Genomic DNA, 16744 nt, shown 5'->3' with positions numbered 1-16744 from the left:
AATACGGTTTTGACTTTCAGTGATGTTTTGAGGAAATTTGTTTATAAAAAATGTTTTCAGAAATAAAATCTGGAGAAAAAAAATTCTTTTAATTTTGTCTTTTTTCTAAAAAAAAAAAAAAAAAAAAAGACAAAAAAGGTCAGATTTTTGAGAAAAAAAGTCAGAATTATTATTTTTTTTCATTGGCCCTAAACCTTTTTGACAGATGACAGTTATTTTCCACTAATCTAAATTCAGCATTTCGGACACACACAGTGACAAAGTTGAAACTGAAATGGAAATCTCCAGAAATACAAAATTCAAGAAATGAAAATGTTTATTTCTATTGTCAAAAATAAAAAAAATAGGATTAAATATCAAAACACGAAGAAAATCCCTGGTAGATCCTCAACTGCAGTTTCTGTCCAGCAAATAAAGACTAATCTTGATCAGTCCATCAGGAATGTGACATTTTCCCTCAGAAATCCTCATTCCTGCTCGCTGGTTTGGGAATGAGACCATGATTCAAATGACCTGAAAACAAAAGTTAGAAAAACTTAAAGGTTACAGTTAGATGTCCCTAAAGGTGATATACAGGCTAGGATGGGTTTATAGGCTACACAAAACATGTTCATTACATTTATTGCACAAAACAATTCTTAAATAATAAGATTTTAGTTCAGTTCAGAGTGAGCTGTTTTCCTTTGAGCTGGAATTCTGCTTCGGTTGCTAGGTAACGGGCTAGCTTAGCTGGGGTTGCTAGGTAACGGGCAGTTACATTCCAGAAGTTTCTGAAATGGCTCATTTTTCAAACAAAACGCATTAACATATTGCCAAAATTTGGCTGGGTGTTTTCTTTTTTAAGCGCTGGGGCTGATTTTAGAAGCAGTAGAAACCCAAATGGAAGGATAAAAACAGCTTTAAAATCACTCAATGAATCTTTACGATTTGGATTGAAATTACTTTATTTTGCATAAATGAAGATGTGCATTCAATGAGGAAACCGAAACCGAAAGACAAAAACTTACCAAATTAACTTCTATGTAACCACAAAGGTGCTGTCTTGGATCTTGGCGTTAACGTACTAAGAAAACAACAAAGAATCAAAAAGGAAATTTGATATTATCAAACATGTAATCAAATAAGACAAATGTAATTAAGCTGAAATGTTTCTATCTTACATCCAGTCCTCTGGGGGATTTAATTGGCTCAAGTCCGTTGCAGCACAACAAAGTAAAAGGTCTCTCCTTAGTTACTGAATGCTGTTTGAAGCACAGACCGAAAACTTTGGCAGGTAAGTAAACATCCCAATCAGCTGCATGCTCCTCTGTTAGATCACTGACCATCCTGTTACAGGAGCAGAAATGTCAGAAATTGATTAACTTGATTTTAATAACAGTAATCTATGTAAGTTTCAAAGCATGTTGCACCTGTCAATCAGCTGCGGTGTGATTAAATCCACGCTGCCTGTCTGCTGATGATAAACCACAAGAGCAGTCGAGTCCTTTAGGTGATCTTTCAGCTCACAATTAATCTAGTAAAGTTTAAAAAAAAGACACAATGTGAGAAAACAGTTAGATAAGCCAATATTGTATTAGACTGTAAGGAAAACCAGCATCATAATTAAATTATTCCATCCAGTGGCGACCCTAAGAGGTGGCAGAGGGGTGCCACGGTCCCACTTGAGAAATATTGGCCACCCTACTCCAAACAATCATATTCAGGTCAGAGAAATGTGTACAGTTATCTTGTTCAATCAAGACATAAAAATATAACCCAATAAGTAAGTACATCAATTTATAAAATTACAAATAGAATACTTTTTTCTTAGCTGTCCCCCTCTAAAATTTTTACTGGTTTGGTTTTTGGGCACTCTGTCCACATCTGAGTGTAAGGTATATTTTCAGTGTTTCAGTAAGGCTACATTTATGCATTAAAATCAATTCAAAATTAATAAACTATACTCTGTAAGTAAAGACTTTATTTTATTTTACTGAGCTGCACTTTTACAAACTGTTCTTAATTGACTTTTATCAGCCTTCTACTCCATGCTGCAGTGACATCATTTTAATGACACACACTCACTCTGTGGACTACGTCATGAGGCAGCCTGGAGAGGATTCTCAGTGGATACCCGAAGTGTGCGATGATGTCGGCAAGGCTCTTCGCCACGTCGGACGGGAGGCAGGACTGCATGGGGACGGCCTCCACCCACCTGGAGTAGAAGTCTGTCAACGTTAAAATGTACCTGTGTCCATTCAGCGTCTGTGGCAGCGACCCCCTGACGTCCAGTCCCAGCCACTGCCACGCCCCTTTCACCTGGAACCATAACGTAACATGCAGTCGTGTCGGAAATAACAACTTTGAACTTCTGACCACCTTTTAAGTAATTATGAAACTGAGAATACCTCTATAACATTGTCAGAGTCTTGATCCTCTCCCTGTAGAAAGATTTCAATAGAATAATTAGAATAATTACAATTATACGCTATTTGTATAACACAAAATCTTATTTTTAAATATTTGCTGCTACTTACACTGAAATCATCATCTGGAGCCCACTGGATATTCTGTTGATTCATGTGAAAGAATAAAATTGGACAAGAAAAAATGTATTAGATGATCATACAGGATTTAAACCTACCATCATATCACAACATTATCAAAGGTGACCTGATTCTTTCTTGAGCAGGTTAGTGTAAACTCATTGTTTACAGAAGCAGCTTTGAAAAGTAGAAATTAAACCTTCTATGCATCCAACAAGAATGCAGCAAGTGGTTTCTGCATGATAGGTCATTCACAAAGCACTTGTCTTTTCCAGTAGCCATTGTACAGCAGCACATGCTGCGGTAAAACCAGCTGACCAAATGTACTGGAGCTCAGCTTGGGTTGCTAGGTGAGGAATTCCACTGCGGTTGCTAAGTAACGCCAGAATGCCTGTTGAATGTGACTCAACATTCAGAAGGTTTTTGAAAGGACTAATTTTTGAGACACCAAAAATATAAACTTATTGCCAAAAAAAAAATGCTGGGTGCTTTATTAAAAGGTTTAGGCTGCTTTTAGAAGCAGTCGCGCCCCAAATGGAAATATAAAACGTGTAAAATATGAATTTTGCATCATAGTTCCCCTTTAAAGAAGGTGAAAATACACCTGTTCGATAACCAGGATGTAAAACTGCTAACCCACCTACCTGTGGCACGCAGTAATCTCCATGAAAGAAATGTGGAAATGAGTCGATCTTCCTCAGCCGCTCATCAACTATGATTCTCCATTTTTCAGTGTTTTTCTGATCTTTGTCTCTGATCATAAATACAGAAAAGTTTCACACATTAAACAGATAAACATCCAAATATGTTGCAAAGAAAGAAACATGGATGCATCTGCAGCTAAAAAAGTACTTCTAACGTGAAAAGTTCATCTTTCTGCTCGACTTAACGTCGATACAGTGTAGGACTAATCTTTGACTACTAGTCCTACACTGTATTGATTAATTAATAGTTACTAATTGGATAACAGTTTAATAACTGGCTGGCAAAAGAAGATTTAGTTTTATGGAATTCAAACCATGGGAAGCTATAAATGCCACTTGAAGAGTTTTATGTAGAGCATATTTACAGATTAACCTTTTTTTTATCCGAATTGCAAAATGTAAATATATTTTTTACAATTTTGTCTTAAGTATTGCTCTGAACATGTCGACCTTTCAACAGAAGGCCTTTTTCAGAATCTATAACTCCAGTTAACGATTAATCAATTACCAAATTATTATTTGAATCACAGATTAATCGTTTCAGCCGTAATGTAAATTACCTTGAATTTACCTCTACGACTTCAGTCAACTGACAACATTTTTGTACATAACCTGAATTTATAGGCTTTGTAAACTTGTTTTAATTTGGAAATATATATGAAAACTGAACTGAACGTTGTTGTTTTTTAAATCAGAATTATAAAAAAATCAAAAATCACATCAGTCTTCACAAACTGAGCTGATGCATTATTATGAGTTCTTCACAGAGTTACACACCCTGCTTGCTGTTCGTCTCTCTGGTTGAGTTCTTTGTTTTTAACGCTGCTGACAGAAGGAGATGCTGCAGATGAAGCTGACTCTTTCTCTGAAGACTGAGCACTTATATTAGGCTGAATTCATAGAGAAAAGAAGCAAATGAGCACCTGGCGTTTTAAATATTTAGAGAAGAATCATATTTTGGATAAGAACATTTAATGAACTTATTAGGATTTTACCTTATGTTTCCTACGTCCTCTGCCTGGAGAAACCTGCATAAAAGGTGATATAATAAGATTTTTTCAAAAAGCCAGAGTATAAGACATATTTAATTGAGTCCCTTCAAATTATTAGATCTGAACACAAACCTTGTTTTTCTGAGTTTTGTCATGAGGTGAAAATATGGTGGGAACCGCGTCGTCTCGAAGAGTCACACACTTCCCCGTTCTGTCGATGTGCCGCTCCTCAAAATGATTGATGCAAAGCGCGGAGAAGCGAGTTGGAGCCCAGTCCTTCAGCTTCATGTTGGAGAGCCATTTCTTAAGCTTTCTGGGATTGTACAGCGGAAATCTGCAGTAACATGTCGACCATTAGATCAGAAAATAACTCATAGTTAAAGGAAATTTGAGTATTAATAAGCTTTGAAATGGATCTCTAGTCCAACTGTTTCCAAATGTTTTGACATCGGGAACATACTACAAAATATATAAAAAATAACTTTTAGAATTTAGTTGTTGAAAATTTTTATCATCAAGTAATATGACTTTATAAATCTGAAAATAAAATTTCCCACCACAATCCCGTCTCTGGATTTAAAAATAAGTGTAATAAGCAGCCTTTTCCACAGCAGGCCTGTTCCTTTGGTCTTTTTCTGGACAGAAGCTTTTTTTTGTGCTAGCTAAGTTAACTTGAGGATCAAAGCAGCCAATCAGAAAGATTATCGTGGCAAATAACATTTCAATAACTTATTTTAAATAATGTTTAATAATAATGATTTGCATTTTATAAAAAAGAAAATAGCATCTTAAATTATTCAAACTTGGACTAGATTATCCTAAACTAACAGCAGAATCGATAAAGTCAACTGAATATAGTTCACATAAACACCACCAATTCAGAAAAATAAACAAGTAATTTTAATTCTGTCAACATAAATTCCAATTTACCTTAGTTATCAGACAATTTATCAAGTTCAGTTCATTATTCAGACTTATTTAAAATGTTTCCTATCTAAAGATGCCAAGCAGAATGCAGCAATTCCACATAATGAGCATGTATGTGGGGGTAATAGGAAAGCAACTCTCCGTTAACAGGAAGAAATCCCCAGCAGAACCAGAACCGGCAGTGACAAACTGAGATTTGAGCAGAATTATTCAAATCTAGTTTGTGATTTATGAAACCTTTATTTTATTTGTTAACTAAAGATCCGTATGACTGTCACTTGTTTTTATAAAAAATATACTTTTTGCATCTGAATCACATTAGAATTAGTTAGACTCTTCTAACCCATGACAGATTACTCCAAACGAATAACAAAATACTTAAAACCACATTTGAGATTTGTAAAACCTTTGTTTGATATGTGAAAGTTCAGAAAGGGGCAGTTTCAGTGCTGAAAGTTTAATTTTTTCACATTTCATGCCTGCTGGTCTGGACTCCGACTGAAAAGGATTTTCTGAAGACATTAGCCGCTTTATTTTTATCAAAACTCAACAACACTCCACTTAAAACCTTAATATCTTTTTTACTTTTCTTTTGGGATCAACTCGGTGTTGTCTCGATTCTGCACATTAATATAACTTTGGAAAACAACTTCTAGAACAAATTATTTAATGCTACGTATTATTATTATTATTATTAACTAGCATTACATCTCTAAGCTAGCTACCTGCTATTTATTTACGTACTCGTAAAAAAACTCACTTAAAGAACTTAACATCCGGGTCTGTCGAGGTCTCGCAGTTGTAAGCACATTTATACCTTCCCATTTTTTACACCATAAAGATAATGTTCGAACAAAACTTAATATTTTTAGAATTCTGATATTTACAGAAAAGGATCAACGTTAGCATTAAAGAATACGCAACATCCGGTTCGTATTTTCAAAATAATAGCTCTATATTAACCGTCATCGGCAAAATAAATAGTGAAATATTGAAATGTTTTTCGGAAAATTCTAATACTAATTCCAAGAGGTATTTATATTTTATATTAAGTAATACGCCAACTTTAAAAAGTTCCTTAAATCCAACTGGTTACTTTTTTTTTATTTTTAGGCTAACGGATGTTGATAGGTAAACCTAAAACTTTACAACCGGATGTTATTGGGGTTTTTTCTTGTATTTTTTGTAACACTGCCATCTAGTGGCTAAAATGTTTTTTCTTTTTGTTTTTTGATTGCACAGCTAGTGTAATTATAAACACCCGTGTGAATTAATTGAATACAAATGTAAACTCTTTTGAAAATTTATTTAGAGAATTTATATGTTTAAAGTGAAATTTGCAACTGTAACAACAACAACAAAAAACAGTTGCACTTTGATAACACAAGGTATAACAATCAACAAACTTTTAGCATATTTTCTGTGAGCTTTGAATTGATTGGTTTCTGGGCATAAATTAATAAGCTTAGCTTGTAATTTTAAAATACAAGCTAAAATCAATTATTCTTACAACTGATCGAATTACTTTCAGAAAACTAAATAAATTTAGCTGAAAGTGTGCAAATGTCTGAGTCTGTTAGGATACCAGGAAACCCAACATGATTTCAAACTTGTGCATCCAATTCATTTGTAAACATGAGTTGTAAAATTATTCGAATAAAATAAATATATGTGTGGAGAAAGAAACTCAGTTTAATCATTCTTTTTATTAAGAAATTATACAAAAATATTTAAATTCTTCCACAATGTCTCAGAGCTGTTACATTTTCATTGTACATTAATTATAAAACATTTAGAAAAAAAGCAGCTCAGCTGTGTTTTGTTTTCCACTCCACTCGCCACTCATCCCAGTCCAGCAGAGTCCTTTCTGTGTCCCATCCTGCAGCTTTAACACCTAAATATCACAGATTTATTAACAAATCACGCTCACAGAGACACAAACTACAAACGCAAACTTGTGTAAGCTCACCTTTGAGGAATGGAGAGAAATGTGCGTCCATCTGCTTCTGACTCTCGCGCACAATTTCCCACAAATCTTAGATTAAGAATAAAAATGCAATGTGTATCTAATGAAGCACTGAAACAATTCTTGTGCAAATGCAGAGCAGAAAAGCTCACTCACTTTGCTGCGTTGGTTTCAAAGCGGTTGGGCAACTCAGCATGTTGCTGACACATGCAGCCTGGCACATCGCTCTGATTTCATCACGAACTGATGCGTCTGTCCCCAAACAGACACAAATGCAGCCTGCAAAAAGCAGGACAAGGTTGAAAAATATTTAAAATTTAGTAAATCCAAGAGTCATTCAGTGGAAAAGGGTAGAATACCATTTCTGATTCCCAACAGGAAGGGCGTGTTATTTTCCTTTAAAGCCAAATTCAGTTCCTCTGGGCTACAAAAAAAAACACAAAATGAGTCAAAACAGAGTTAAAGTTTTAATCTGTGTTAGTAAAAATTATTTCTGGAGTTACCTCTGAGCAACATCCTGTAACCTGACGCCAAGCTTAACTGGTATGGCTTTTCCAAACTCTGAGAAATATGAAAGAAATATTAATAACACAACAAGAACCACCTAAAAAACAAAACAAAAATCTAAAGTTTTAACATACGTAGGAGTACGGGTTCTCTCTGATTCGCCTCAGATGGACTCAGGATTCGTCTGTCCTTCAGATACTGCAGCATCACGATGGAAAGCCGCGCCTCATTGAAGGTTTCCATGACAACCGAACGCACAGCTTTGTAGTTGGCAAAGAGGTGAAGGACAGTAAAGAGGAAGAAGAGGGAGAGGGTCAGGCTGAAACACACAAAGAATAAAGAATTATTAAACTTTTAAAAAGATAAAACGTGTATAAAAGTTGGAAATAACGTCAAAACTTACACTGGATTATCAGTGACAAGAGGAATCAGCAACAGGCTGACCAGCAAACCAGCAAGATTGACCAAAGTCTCCTGCAGAAGACATGACAGAAAACAAACTTTATTTATTATATTACTCTATTTATGTAGTTATTGTTGAAAACTTCATTTATTTTAGTAACTCTATCACTAAAAATACAACATTTAAGTTTAGAATATTACATCAGACCAATAAGATTTAACAAAAAGTCCATAATGACAGTAAATAAACAAATAAGTGCTTAACACAAAGTATGACAGAAAACCATATATATTTAACCATATGCACTGCATATCTTACAAATATTTTGTCATTAAGCCCATAGTGACAAAAAATGAATTAAATAAAATACAAAACACTTGTGCTTAGCAAAATGTATAACTACATTTTAAAAAAATCTAATAAAGAACTTAATTTAATTAAAAAATTTAAAAATGTAGCCTTATTGAAAATACTGCTGGTACTAAAGACACTTTTAAGCCCACAGTGACAAAAAACATTATTTAATTTTTTTTTATTGCATATGAAAAGTATTATTAAAAAAAAGGAGGCATGGAAATAAATTGATCCAAAAAATTGCTGCCTTTTCAACAATGAGGTTTTTTTTTTTTTTAACTCACCCAAAGTAAATAAGACTTTCCAGCAGTGAGAGCTGGTTTACTGCATGTTTGATTTCATCCTATCAGAACATGATTTACATTTTAATTCACATGTTGCCAAAGGGGAGATTACCTGACTGCCATCTTTGGCAGAGACATCCCCCATGTTGTCCCTGCGCGCCTGATGAACAGTGAGCGCAGCTCTGGTCGCTCCTCCGGCGACGCCAACAATAGACTGAAGGAAACAAAAACAGGTAAAACACAAAACAGATTTTATGTTTTAGTCGGTAAATTCTGCAGGTTTATCTATAATGAAAACAAGTTTTTTTCTTGTGTCCCATTCGTGTCAGAAATTCCAGGATTCAGACAAAACGTTATTTTGTTCTGAAAGCCCAAATAATCAGAAATATCTATCTGGAGATTTAAGAACTGCAACAATAATAAAACATCCTGAGGAAATATTGATCTCACAGAACCTCAAACTAAGCAGATGCTTCTGTGGTGTAAATACTTTATTTTTACCTTGAATATTCCTGCAGTGCAAACTATCAAAGTGAAGCAGGCCGGAAAGTGGGGAGCCAAGATTTCCATGAACATTGCAATGTCGTTGAGAACATCAGCAAAAAGCCTGGAAAGGAATTACAATATTAAATCATTATGACAGTGACAGCTATAATCATAGGAGAGCAGAAGTATATTAAATTTCATTTATACCTCCACTTTTTAGCCTCTGAGTCCAGCTTACTCCTGAAGTGTTGAAAAAATTATTTAAAGCATTAAAAACATTTATTGAAGCTGCAAAAACACAAATCATAACTTACCCTTTCCTCCAGGCAAAGAGGATTCTGCCCAACATGCCAGTTCCATCTGCAGATAACACACACTTTTAAATAATAAGACAGATTGATAACATGGTTATTAAGTTATCTTTACAGTTGCTCATGTTAAAGTTGCACCTCGTAATAACCAGGTAACTGTGGCTGCAGCTACAGTCGCCTCCTGGTTTCCAACACCAACACCTCTGAGGGAAGCCTGAGTGGCCAGAGTCCCAGACAGAGAACTGGAGAACGCCTGGAAATTTAAAATAATATTCAATCTGGTAGCTCAGGATACCTACAACGGCATTGTAGATAGGAAAAAAGAGGACTACATTTCCACCAAAAAACTTTGAAAATGTTTAGATTAATCTTGGAAATTTTCACAAAAAATTTAGAAAATTTCTGAGTTTGAAAAGTAAAAAATTTGCTTGGAAAAAAAAACTCAGACATTTTGAGATTAATCTCAGAAAACATAAGAAACATTTTAATTTCTAATTTTCAGAAATTCTTGAGAAAACTTGGACATTTCTGAGTCTCAAAAAATTTTAATTAAGAATTTTTGAGTTTTGAAGGTAGAAATTTCCTGATGTTATTTCCAAATTTTCTGAGTATTTTGGCAGAAATGTAAACTTTATTGTATCTATAACGACCCGAAAGTAGTCAAAGGATCCTCTGTATTGGTTTAAATATTTGCTGTACCTGAAGAGTATCCCAGAACTGGTACTGAAGATAATCACTGCTGACACTTTCTGGGTATCCTTGAGGCAGAAAGACGCTCTGAAACCAACAGTTAAAGCGTCAAAATCTCAGTTTTTATAAACTAAGCGAACTACAAAATACAAAAGACGCTTACTTTAAAGAGTTCAACAACTGAGTGGCCTCTTGACCCAGCTTCACTCCCGTCCCTCGTCCTCTTCATCACTCCATCACTTACTGAATATTTCCAAGTCTGTCCGCTGCCGTATCTCTCAGTAGCTAACACCAAACCTCCGTTTTTATCCATTGTTGGTGTATTGGAGACACCAGTGTGAATTATAAGGATATTAAAATCTGTTAATAACAGGAATATGTAACATTTAATATGATTTAGATGAAAGGAGAGTGTTTTGGTTCACCGTCGACGTGTCTTTCAATTCTTTCACGGTATTTCCGTGTTTACATCCGGGCTCGTTGTTACTCAACTTCTCATTGGTGGATCCGGACGGAAAGGCGGGGCTTAAAAAGCACAAACTCAAGTTTTCTGTTGCTTATTTAGGCTAAAGGATCCATTTTACCACTATAAGCATCCAAGATGATACATTTGATGCTTTTATCAACATCTATATTTATTGTGGTGTAATAATATTGTTTTATTAGCCATATATAACACACTCAAATGTCGCTTAAACAAATTTACACTAGAAAGTCCGTTGTGTAGATTAAAAATGCGTTTAAGTTGACCTCCTTTTTAAAAACGTTTGTATTTTACTTTATTGCCCTAAATATTATGTTGTCCGCCCGGCTGAGTATTTTTTCTTTTTGTTCTTTGGAAATTTAGAGTTTTAACAAATCTGTGATTTGTGATGTTTAAATGAAAAATGTAAAAACTTGTACTGTTATTTTACTAGTCATATTTATGGATTTTTTTAAATTAATTTTTCTCGTTAATTGTAAAAGTAAAAACAAATGAATATAGTACACAATAGGTATTTCAAAAACAAACTCCAAATGTATTTAGGAATTTTACCCTTTGTTTTTTTCATTGTTTATTTACTTGTAATTATTTTCTGAGTTAAAACGGTGGCATTGCATCGAGGTGTAAAAAAAAAAATCATCCGTCTAACTATAAAACCAGTTTGTACTTCCTCAAAAATACTTGCTTCACAGTGCTGTGGAAATAGTATTTCCCCGAACACAGAATTTTGTTCTGTTTTTTTCTATTTTTCTCACACAAATATAAAATAAAACCAGACAAGGACAACCCGACTATACAGTTATGAAATCCTCATTCTTTAAGGGGGGAAACAAGTTATTTAAACGTCTTTGTGTAACATTGACAAGCTGTTTAGAAGGGAGGTGATACTTTATGTCTGTGTTTTATGACACCATTTTGGTTTTGCATACATTTTGCATTATTGTGGATTATAAGATTAAGATCAGAATTTTGAGACTAAAGTCAAAATTCTGAAAAAAAAAAAAAAAAAAAAAGAATTGTAAGGAGGAAAAAAGTCCGAATTGTGAGATTCGGACAATTCGAGAGAGAAAAAAAGTAAAAATTCTGAGAAAAACAGTCATAATTTTGAGATTAACAGCAAAACTCCGAAAAAGTCAGAATTTTGAAAGTAATGTGAAAATTCTCAAAATAACGTCTGAATTTTGAAAGAAAAAAAATCTGAATTCTGAGAAGAAAAGTCAAAATCCAAAAATTAAAGTCAGATTTCATACAAATAAAATCTGAATTCTGAGGTGAACAATGTCAGAATTCTGAGATGAAAAGCAGAATTTTTTTTAATTTGTATTTTTAAAGGCTGTATTTTGAGACCAACCGAGTTGTGGGGGGGAAAAAAGTCAGGATTTAGTTTTTCCAGTGACCCTAACCTGACTCCTCGCTGGACTTTGAGGAATCTGGTCCTTCCGCTGCAATCATTAATGAGCAGCAGGGCGACTCTACCTGCTGTTTACCCGATGAACGGCTGCGTAAAATGTCCTTTCTGCCATCACTGAGTCAACGGGGTGTGAATGTGTCTTATCTCTATAGGTTAGAGAGCAGACGGAAGAAAAGAAACCAGGACAATCTACCAGTTTCAGAGTGGAAAAACTCGGTGTGAAGCGCATCAGAGAGGCAAATGTTTAATTTTAAACCTCACTGAGGCAATCCGGGGAACTTTATCTCACCTTAAGCCGCTGCAAGTACCGACACACCTGGGCGGCTGCCTCAGGAATGTGAACCGGGTAGAGCTGGGCTATTAGTTCGCCTTTTTTTTTTTTTTATTATCACAGCGACTGACAACAAATACAGGAAGTAAAGGAAAACTCAAGGGAGGGAAAAAAGTGTGACAAGTGGACGTGGAGAGAAAAGTCTAGCCAAGAGGGCGTGGAGGTTTAACACAGTTTCAGTACCGGTTCCGGTCATACCGTCAGAGGAGTCGATTGGTTTCACAGGTGGAGATTTTTACCCATTAGAAGACGGACATCGGTTTTCACCGGCAGAAGGAATCGCTCAATCACCGATCCTGCTTTATTGAACTGATTATTGGACTTTAGAAGTGGATCAAAACTCACCAGGTTTGTGTTTTAATTGAATGTTTAAAAGGAGAATCAGATATTTTTTTAAAAAGGTCTCGTTACAGTATATGTTTTCTGACACTTTAAAGGAAAGAAACAATTTTCTCCCTTAATGCGGCGCCCCTGTATTGCGACGCCCCTATACCTGCTTTTTGTGCCACCGTGATGGAGTAATAAATCACTGCTGTATTTAAGACATACATTTGTTTTCATCAGCAGAGAGAATCGCCGATCCTGCTTTATCGATCTGTTGATTGAACTTCAGAAGGAGATTCCTGTCAAAAATCACCAGGTTTGTGTTTTAACTGGAACTTTAAATAGAAAATCAGATAATAATTTTAAAAAGAGCCTGATTAGAGGAATGCTTAATCAGGGGCGCAACAATGTACTTTCTGACACATTTTAGATGTTAAATACTGAAATAATAACTAATTCCTCCTCTGTTGCTTTGGCTCCCCCATAACGTGGCGCCCCCTCTGTCATGACGCCCCCTTTGTCATGGCGCCCCTACGGCATGCGCCACTGTAATGTGGTAATAAAAACATTGCTACATTTAAGGAAACCACGTTACCGACTCTCATGACAACTGATTCACATGACTGTTAAATATTACACAAGTTCAGAAACATTTTCCTAAAACAAAAAACAAAACACTGGCGTCCCTTTGAGTCGGTGTCCGATTGAAGCTCAGATTAAACACCAACTTGAATTTCATGTTTTCAATTTTGCCATGACAACATACCAGCCCAGCAGGCTGCTGTTTGTTTCAAGTCTGTCCACTTTTTTTTTTTGTTTTTTGATCTTGTTGCAAAGCCCCGGTACTTTTATGTGACAAACCGAAACCTCTCTGACTTCAAAAACTCCCGTGATCATTGAGCAACATGCTCAAAATGATCACAGCTCATTTTATTTGTGGCAGAAGACAATGAAATGCAACTTAAGCATATTGATCAGAGGGAGTGACATAAAAAAAATGGACTGTTTAGGAGAATTACTACCTGCCAGTGTAACTTGAAAAACGTGTCTTGTTTTGCAGGCATGTCGCAGGACGATATAGAAAAAGCAATGCCACTGACTTCCGTACCTGGCTCAGCTGAAGAGCAGAAGGAGGATGAACATAATACAAAGCACCACAGGAAACAAAGGAAGGACAAGGAAAAAATAAAAAACCACAGGAAACTGGCCATTTGCAGCATTATCTGCGGTTGCTCCTGCGTGGGATACAAAGCACTGGAAAATTCATTCCAGGTACTCCTGATGTCATTTGGGTTCATTTCTACACTTTAAATCCAGTTTGTGTTGGTTTCGGTTCCTCTATGCAGGATGTTCGCAGAAGTTATTGCAATAAACTATAATATTGTTATTTTCAGACCATTTTCAACTGCATTATAATGCAACTTTTATAAGAGATATTTCTTTTTACATATTTGTTGAAACAGTCTCTGGTCCGTCACAGTTTAGTATCGGAGAGACAATCTATGAAAATAAATCAAGCTCCTCGCCATTTTAAGACTGAAATTTGTGATTATTCCTTTCACAAAATAGTTCAAGCTCAGTGAATTAGATCTGTAAACTCTAACTAAAAGCCATTCCCACTCCAGGTTTTGTCTTTTCCATCAAAGTTTGTAGAATTTACTGTGAAATTGAGGGAAAAGAACTGAAGGTTTCAATGTACCATTTTCTACTCAAAGCCCCACAACAGCAGTATTGTTTATTACAACTGTTTATAATTATGTAAGAAGATAAAAGTCATTTAGGGCTGCACAGTGGTGCAGTTGGTAGAGCTGTTGCCTTGCAGTAAGAAGGTTCTGGGTTCGATTCCCGGCCCTGGTCTTTCTGCATGGAGTTTGCATGTTCTCCCTGTGCATGGTGGGTTTTCTCCGGGTACTCCAGTTTCCTCCCACAGTCCAAAAACATGACTGTTAGGTTAATTGGCCTCTCTAAATTGCCCCTAGGTGTGAGTGTGTGTGTGCATGGTTGTGTGTCCTGTGTGTCTCTGTGTTGCCCTGCGACAGACTGGCGACCTGTCCAGGGTGACCCCGCCTCTCGCCCGAAACGTTGGCTGGAGATGGGCACCAGCAACCCTCCCGACCCCACTGAGGGAAAAAGGGTGCAAGAAAATGGATGGATAAAAGTCATTTAGTTCATTTTTGTAGATTGGGGTTCACATTTTACATGAAATGTAAAAAATAATCCTTTTTCTCATTTTATTTATTTTTAATATTTATTCAGTTCCAGTGTTAAATATTAGAATTGAAAGTTTATTGATCTTTTGGAGAATGTATTTGGGTTATTATACTGTTATTACCACTTTATTACTTGAAAATAGTCTCAAAACAACATCGTCACTTATTGTAATAAAATTTTATCATCCAGCAAAACTTGTCGTGACCGTTGTGAAAATCAAAGTCAAGTCCAAGTTTACTTATGAAGCACATTCACAACAACCCCAGCTGACTGCTTCACAATATCTCCAGCAGCGTAGATAAATATATGATAAAATAAAAAACAAAATTATATTTGATAAAAACATGTTGATGAAATTGACACTAAAATATTGATAATAGAAAAGTTACAGCAATTTTTCAAAAAATTTGGATCAATTAAGAACTACAAATATTTAAAACGCCACTTTCACGTCACTGCAATTTGAAATTGTCCCAAATTCAAATCTACCTGGGCCCCAAAAAGGCTTGGACCGGCCCTGCTGGGCGTCTTTAACAGCTTTTGGTTACTAATCTTGTTTTTTTTTTCTTTTTTCCTCAGGTTGACCAAGAGGAGAACAAAACACAAAAGCTAAAGTATTCAAAAGAGGCGAAAAAGTACAGCATAATCTCCATTGTCACGTTTTACGGGATCCTTCTCCTCATTCCTGTGGTGATAGTTTTCGTCTCATATCTTCTGACATTGAAAGACTAAACGACTTCGGCAGAAAAACAAAACGATTCTGTGAACAACTTTGTATTTTATGGAGCAAAGTAACAAAAACAAAGCTGTGATGATTTATTATCATTAGAAGTTACAACCTCTACTTTTATCTCTCCAGTATTTAACGGAAACAAAACAGACGGCTTTCATGTTTTTATATCCTGTGATATTTATTCAACATACGGACGAATTCATTTTAAAAAAATGAAACTATAAAATCCAGCATTGCCTTTAAATTTGACAATTTGAAAAGTTTAACCTCTCTTCAAGATTTCCACACATTCAGAAAAACTGAATACTTGGATGTATATTAGTGGAAATCCTAAAGAGACAAGATAAACTTTCAAAAGCACCTTTATATTCAGCTCTGCAACAACTCATTCCTGAATATAGTTTATTATTAAAAGAAATGTGTGAATTCTTACTGTATATACTAAAATCACAAATACAAGAGTAGATAAAACATTTTGTTTGGGCTTTGAGAAATAAAAACAAATGGCATAGTGGTGATTATGGCAGTGCTTCAAAATGACATTATCTTGGCATTATTGCATTGTTACTTCACCTGTATTTTTTTATTAAATGTATACATGTACTGCACTTTTATACAAACGATGTATTTTATAATAAAACATATTTTTAAGCATCAAGTTGGCTGATTCATTCTCACAAAGGTTTTACAGTTAAGGCAACCTCATTTACAGCAACAAACGGCTACAGTTTAATGTACTTATGTACAAAAAAAAGGATAAACTTGGTCGTTGACACGCCCACTTTTCCATGCACTTCAGTGGGAAAAACAAGAAAAGGCCACAGGTGGGAAAGTTCAAACCCAAATAATTAATCGGTTTCCGCCCTGAGCTGAGTAAAGCGAAGTCCAAGCTGCTGGAAACTGATTTGATTGTACATTAAAAATAAAAAAAAACATATTTACAAACACAGTTTATTGTAAATACAAATCTCTCGCTAGCATCTTTAAAAGTTATAGATATATAGCCTTTAATAGAGAAACAAATAGCTGCCATTATAACTCAAAGATGCTGCAAGGGGATGAATACTTCAGTTCAGAACAATAATACAAGCCAGAGAACAG

General features: G+C 35.3%; 3 protein-coding genes across 3 annotated transcripts; 1 reads left to right on the top strand and 2 right to left on the bottom strand.

Moving 5' to 3' along the window:
* Window positions 1-298: 298 nt before the first annotated feature.
* On the bottom strand, window positions 299-6095 carry LOC103468940 (uncharacterized). The gene is made up of 12 exons (XM_008416341.3): window positions 5909-6095; window positions 4354-4555; window positions 4225-4257; window positions 4007-4119; window positions 3170-3278; window positions 2517-2549; window positions 2388-2420; window positions 2065-2298; window positions 1410-1513; window positions 1161-1326; window positions 1008-1063; window positions 299-513 (listed from the first exon to the last, which is right to left on the bottom strand). The coding sequence occupies exons 1-11, from the start codon at window positions 5971-5973 to the stop codon at window positions 1019-1021; spliced, it is 1137 nt and encodes a 378-aa protein (XP_008414563.1). The 5' UTR covers window positions 5974-6095; the 3' UTR covers window positions 299-513; window positions 1008-1018.
* A 740-nt stretch (window positions 6096-6835) lies between these two features.
* On the bottom strand, window positions 6836-10935 carry rusf1 (RUS family member 1). The gene is made up of 14 exons (XM_008416340.3): window positions 10313-10935; window positions 10159-10236; window positions 9598-9712; window positions 9463-9508; window positions 9356-9388; window positions 9164-9269; window positions 8775-8876; window positions 8025-8095; window positions 7756-7940; window positions 7618-7675; window positions 7474-7538; window positions 7271-7393; window positions 7118-7183; window positions 6836-7042 (listed from the first exon to the last, which is right to left on the bottom strand). The coding sequence occupies exons 1-14, from the start codon at window positions 10460-10462 to the stop codon at window positions 6957-6959; spliced, it is 1284 nt and encodes a 427-aa protein (XP_008414562.2). The 5' UTR covers window positions 10463-10935; the 3' UTR covers window positions 6836-6956.
* A 1238-nt stretch (window positions 10936-12173) lies between these two features.
* LOC103468937 (uncharacterized) lies at window positions 12174-16301 on the top strand. The gene is made up of 4 exons (XM_081610264.1): window positions 12174-12723; window positions 12940-13015; window positions 13760-13971; window positions 15490-16301. The coding sequence occupies exons 3-4, from the start codon at window positions 13762-13764 to the stop codon at window positions 15640-15642; spliced, it is 363 nt and encodes a 120-aa protein (XP_081466390.1). The 5' UTR covers window positions 12174-12723; window positions 12940-13015; window positions 13760-13761; the 3' UTR covers window positions 15643-16301.
* The last annotated feature ends 443 nt before the right edge of the window (window positions 16302-16744 follow it).

The sequence above is a fragment of the Poecilia reticulata genome, chromosome 8 (assembly GCF_904066995.2).
Source record: "Poecilia reticulata chromosome 8, P_reticulata-male-v2, whole genome shotgun sequence".
Classification (NCBI taxonomy): domain Eukaryota; kingdom Metazoa; phylum Chordata; class Actinopteri; order Cyprinodontiformes; family Poeciliidae; genus Poecilia; species Poecilia reticulata.
Note: the sequence above shows the minus strand (reverse complement) of the source record. Positions and strands in the feature narration are given on the sequence as shown.

Excerpts from the sequence above, each read along its gene's own strand:
- LOC103468940 (XM_008416341.3), bottom strand. The coding sequence starts at position 5,973 with ATGGGAAGGTATAAATGTGCTTACAACTGCGAGACCTCGACAGACCCG. Across the intron at positions 4,556-5,908 it reads CCGGATGTTAAGTTCTTTAA|ATTTCCGCTGTACAATCCCA; the intron begins GTGAGTTTTTTT and ends ATGTTACTGCAG. Across the intron at positions 1,327-1,409 it reads ACACCGCAGCTGATTGACAG|GATGGTCAGTGATCTAACAG; the intron begins GTGCAACATGCT and ends CTCCTGTAACAG.
- rusf1 (XM_008416340.3), bottom strand. The coding sequence starts at position 10,462 with ATGGATAAAAACGGAGGTTTGGTGTTAGCTACTGAGAGATACGGCAGC. Across the intron at positions 9,389-9,462 it reads CTCTTTGCCTGGAGGAAAGG|GAGTAAGCTGGACTCAGAGG; the intron begins GTAAGTTATGAT and ends TCAACACTTCAG. Across the intron at positions 7,043-7,117 it reads TTTCTCTCCATTCCTCAAAG|GTGTTAAAGCTGCAGGATGG; the intron begins GTGAGCTTACAC and ends TGTGATATTTAG.
- LOC103468937 (XM_081610264.1), top strand. The coding sequence starts at position 13,762 with ATGTCGCAGGACGATATAGAAAAAGCAATGCCACTGACTTCCGTACCT. Across the intron at positions 13,972-15,489 it reads CACTGGAAAATTCATTCCAG|GTTGACCAAGAGGAGAACAA; the intron begins GTACTCCTGATG and ends TTTTTTCCTCAG.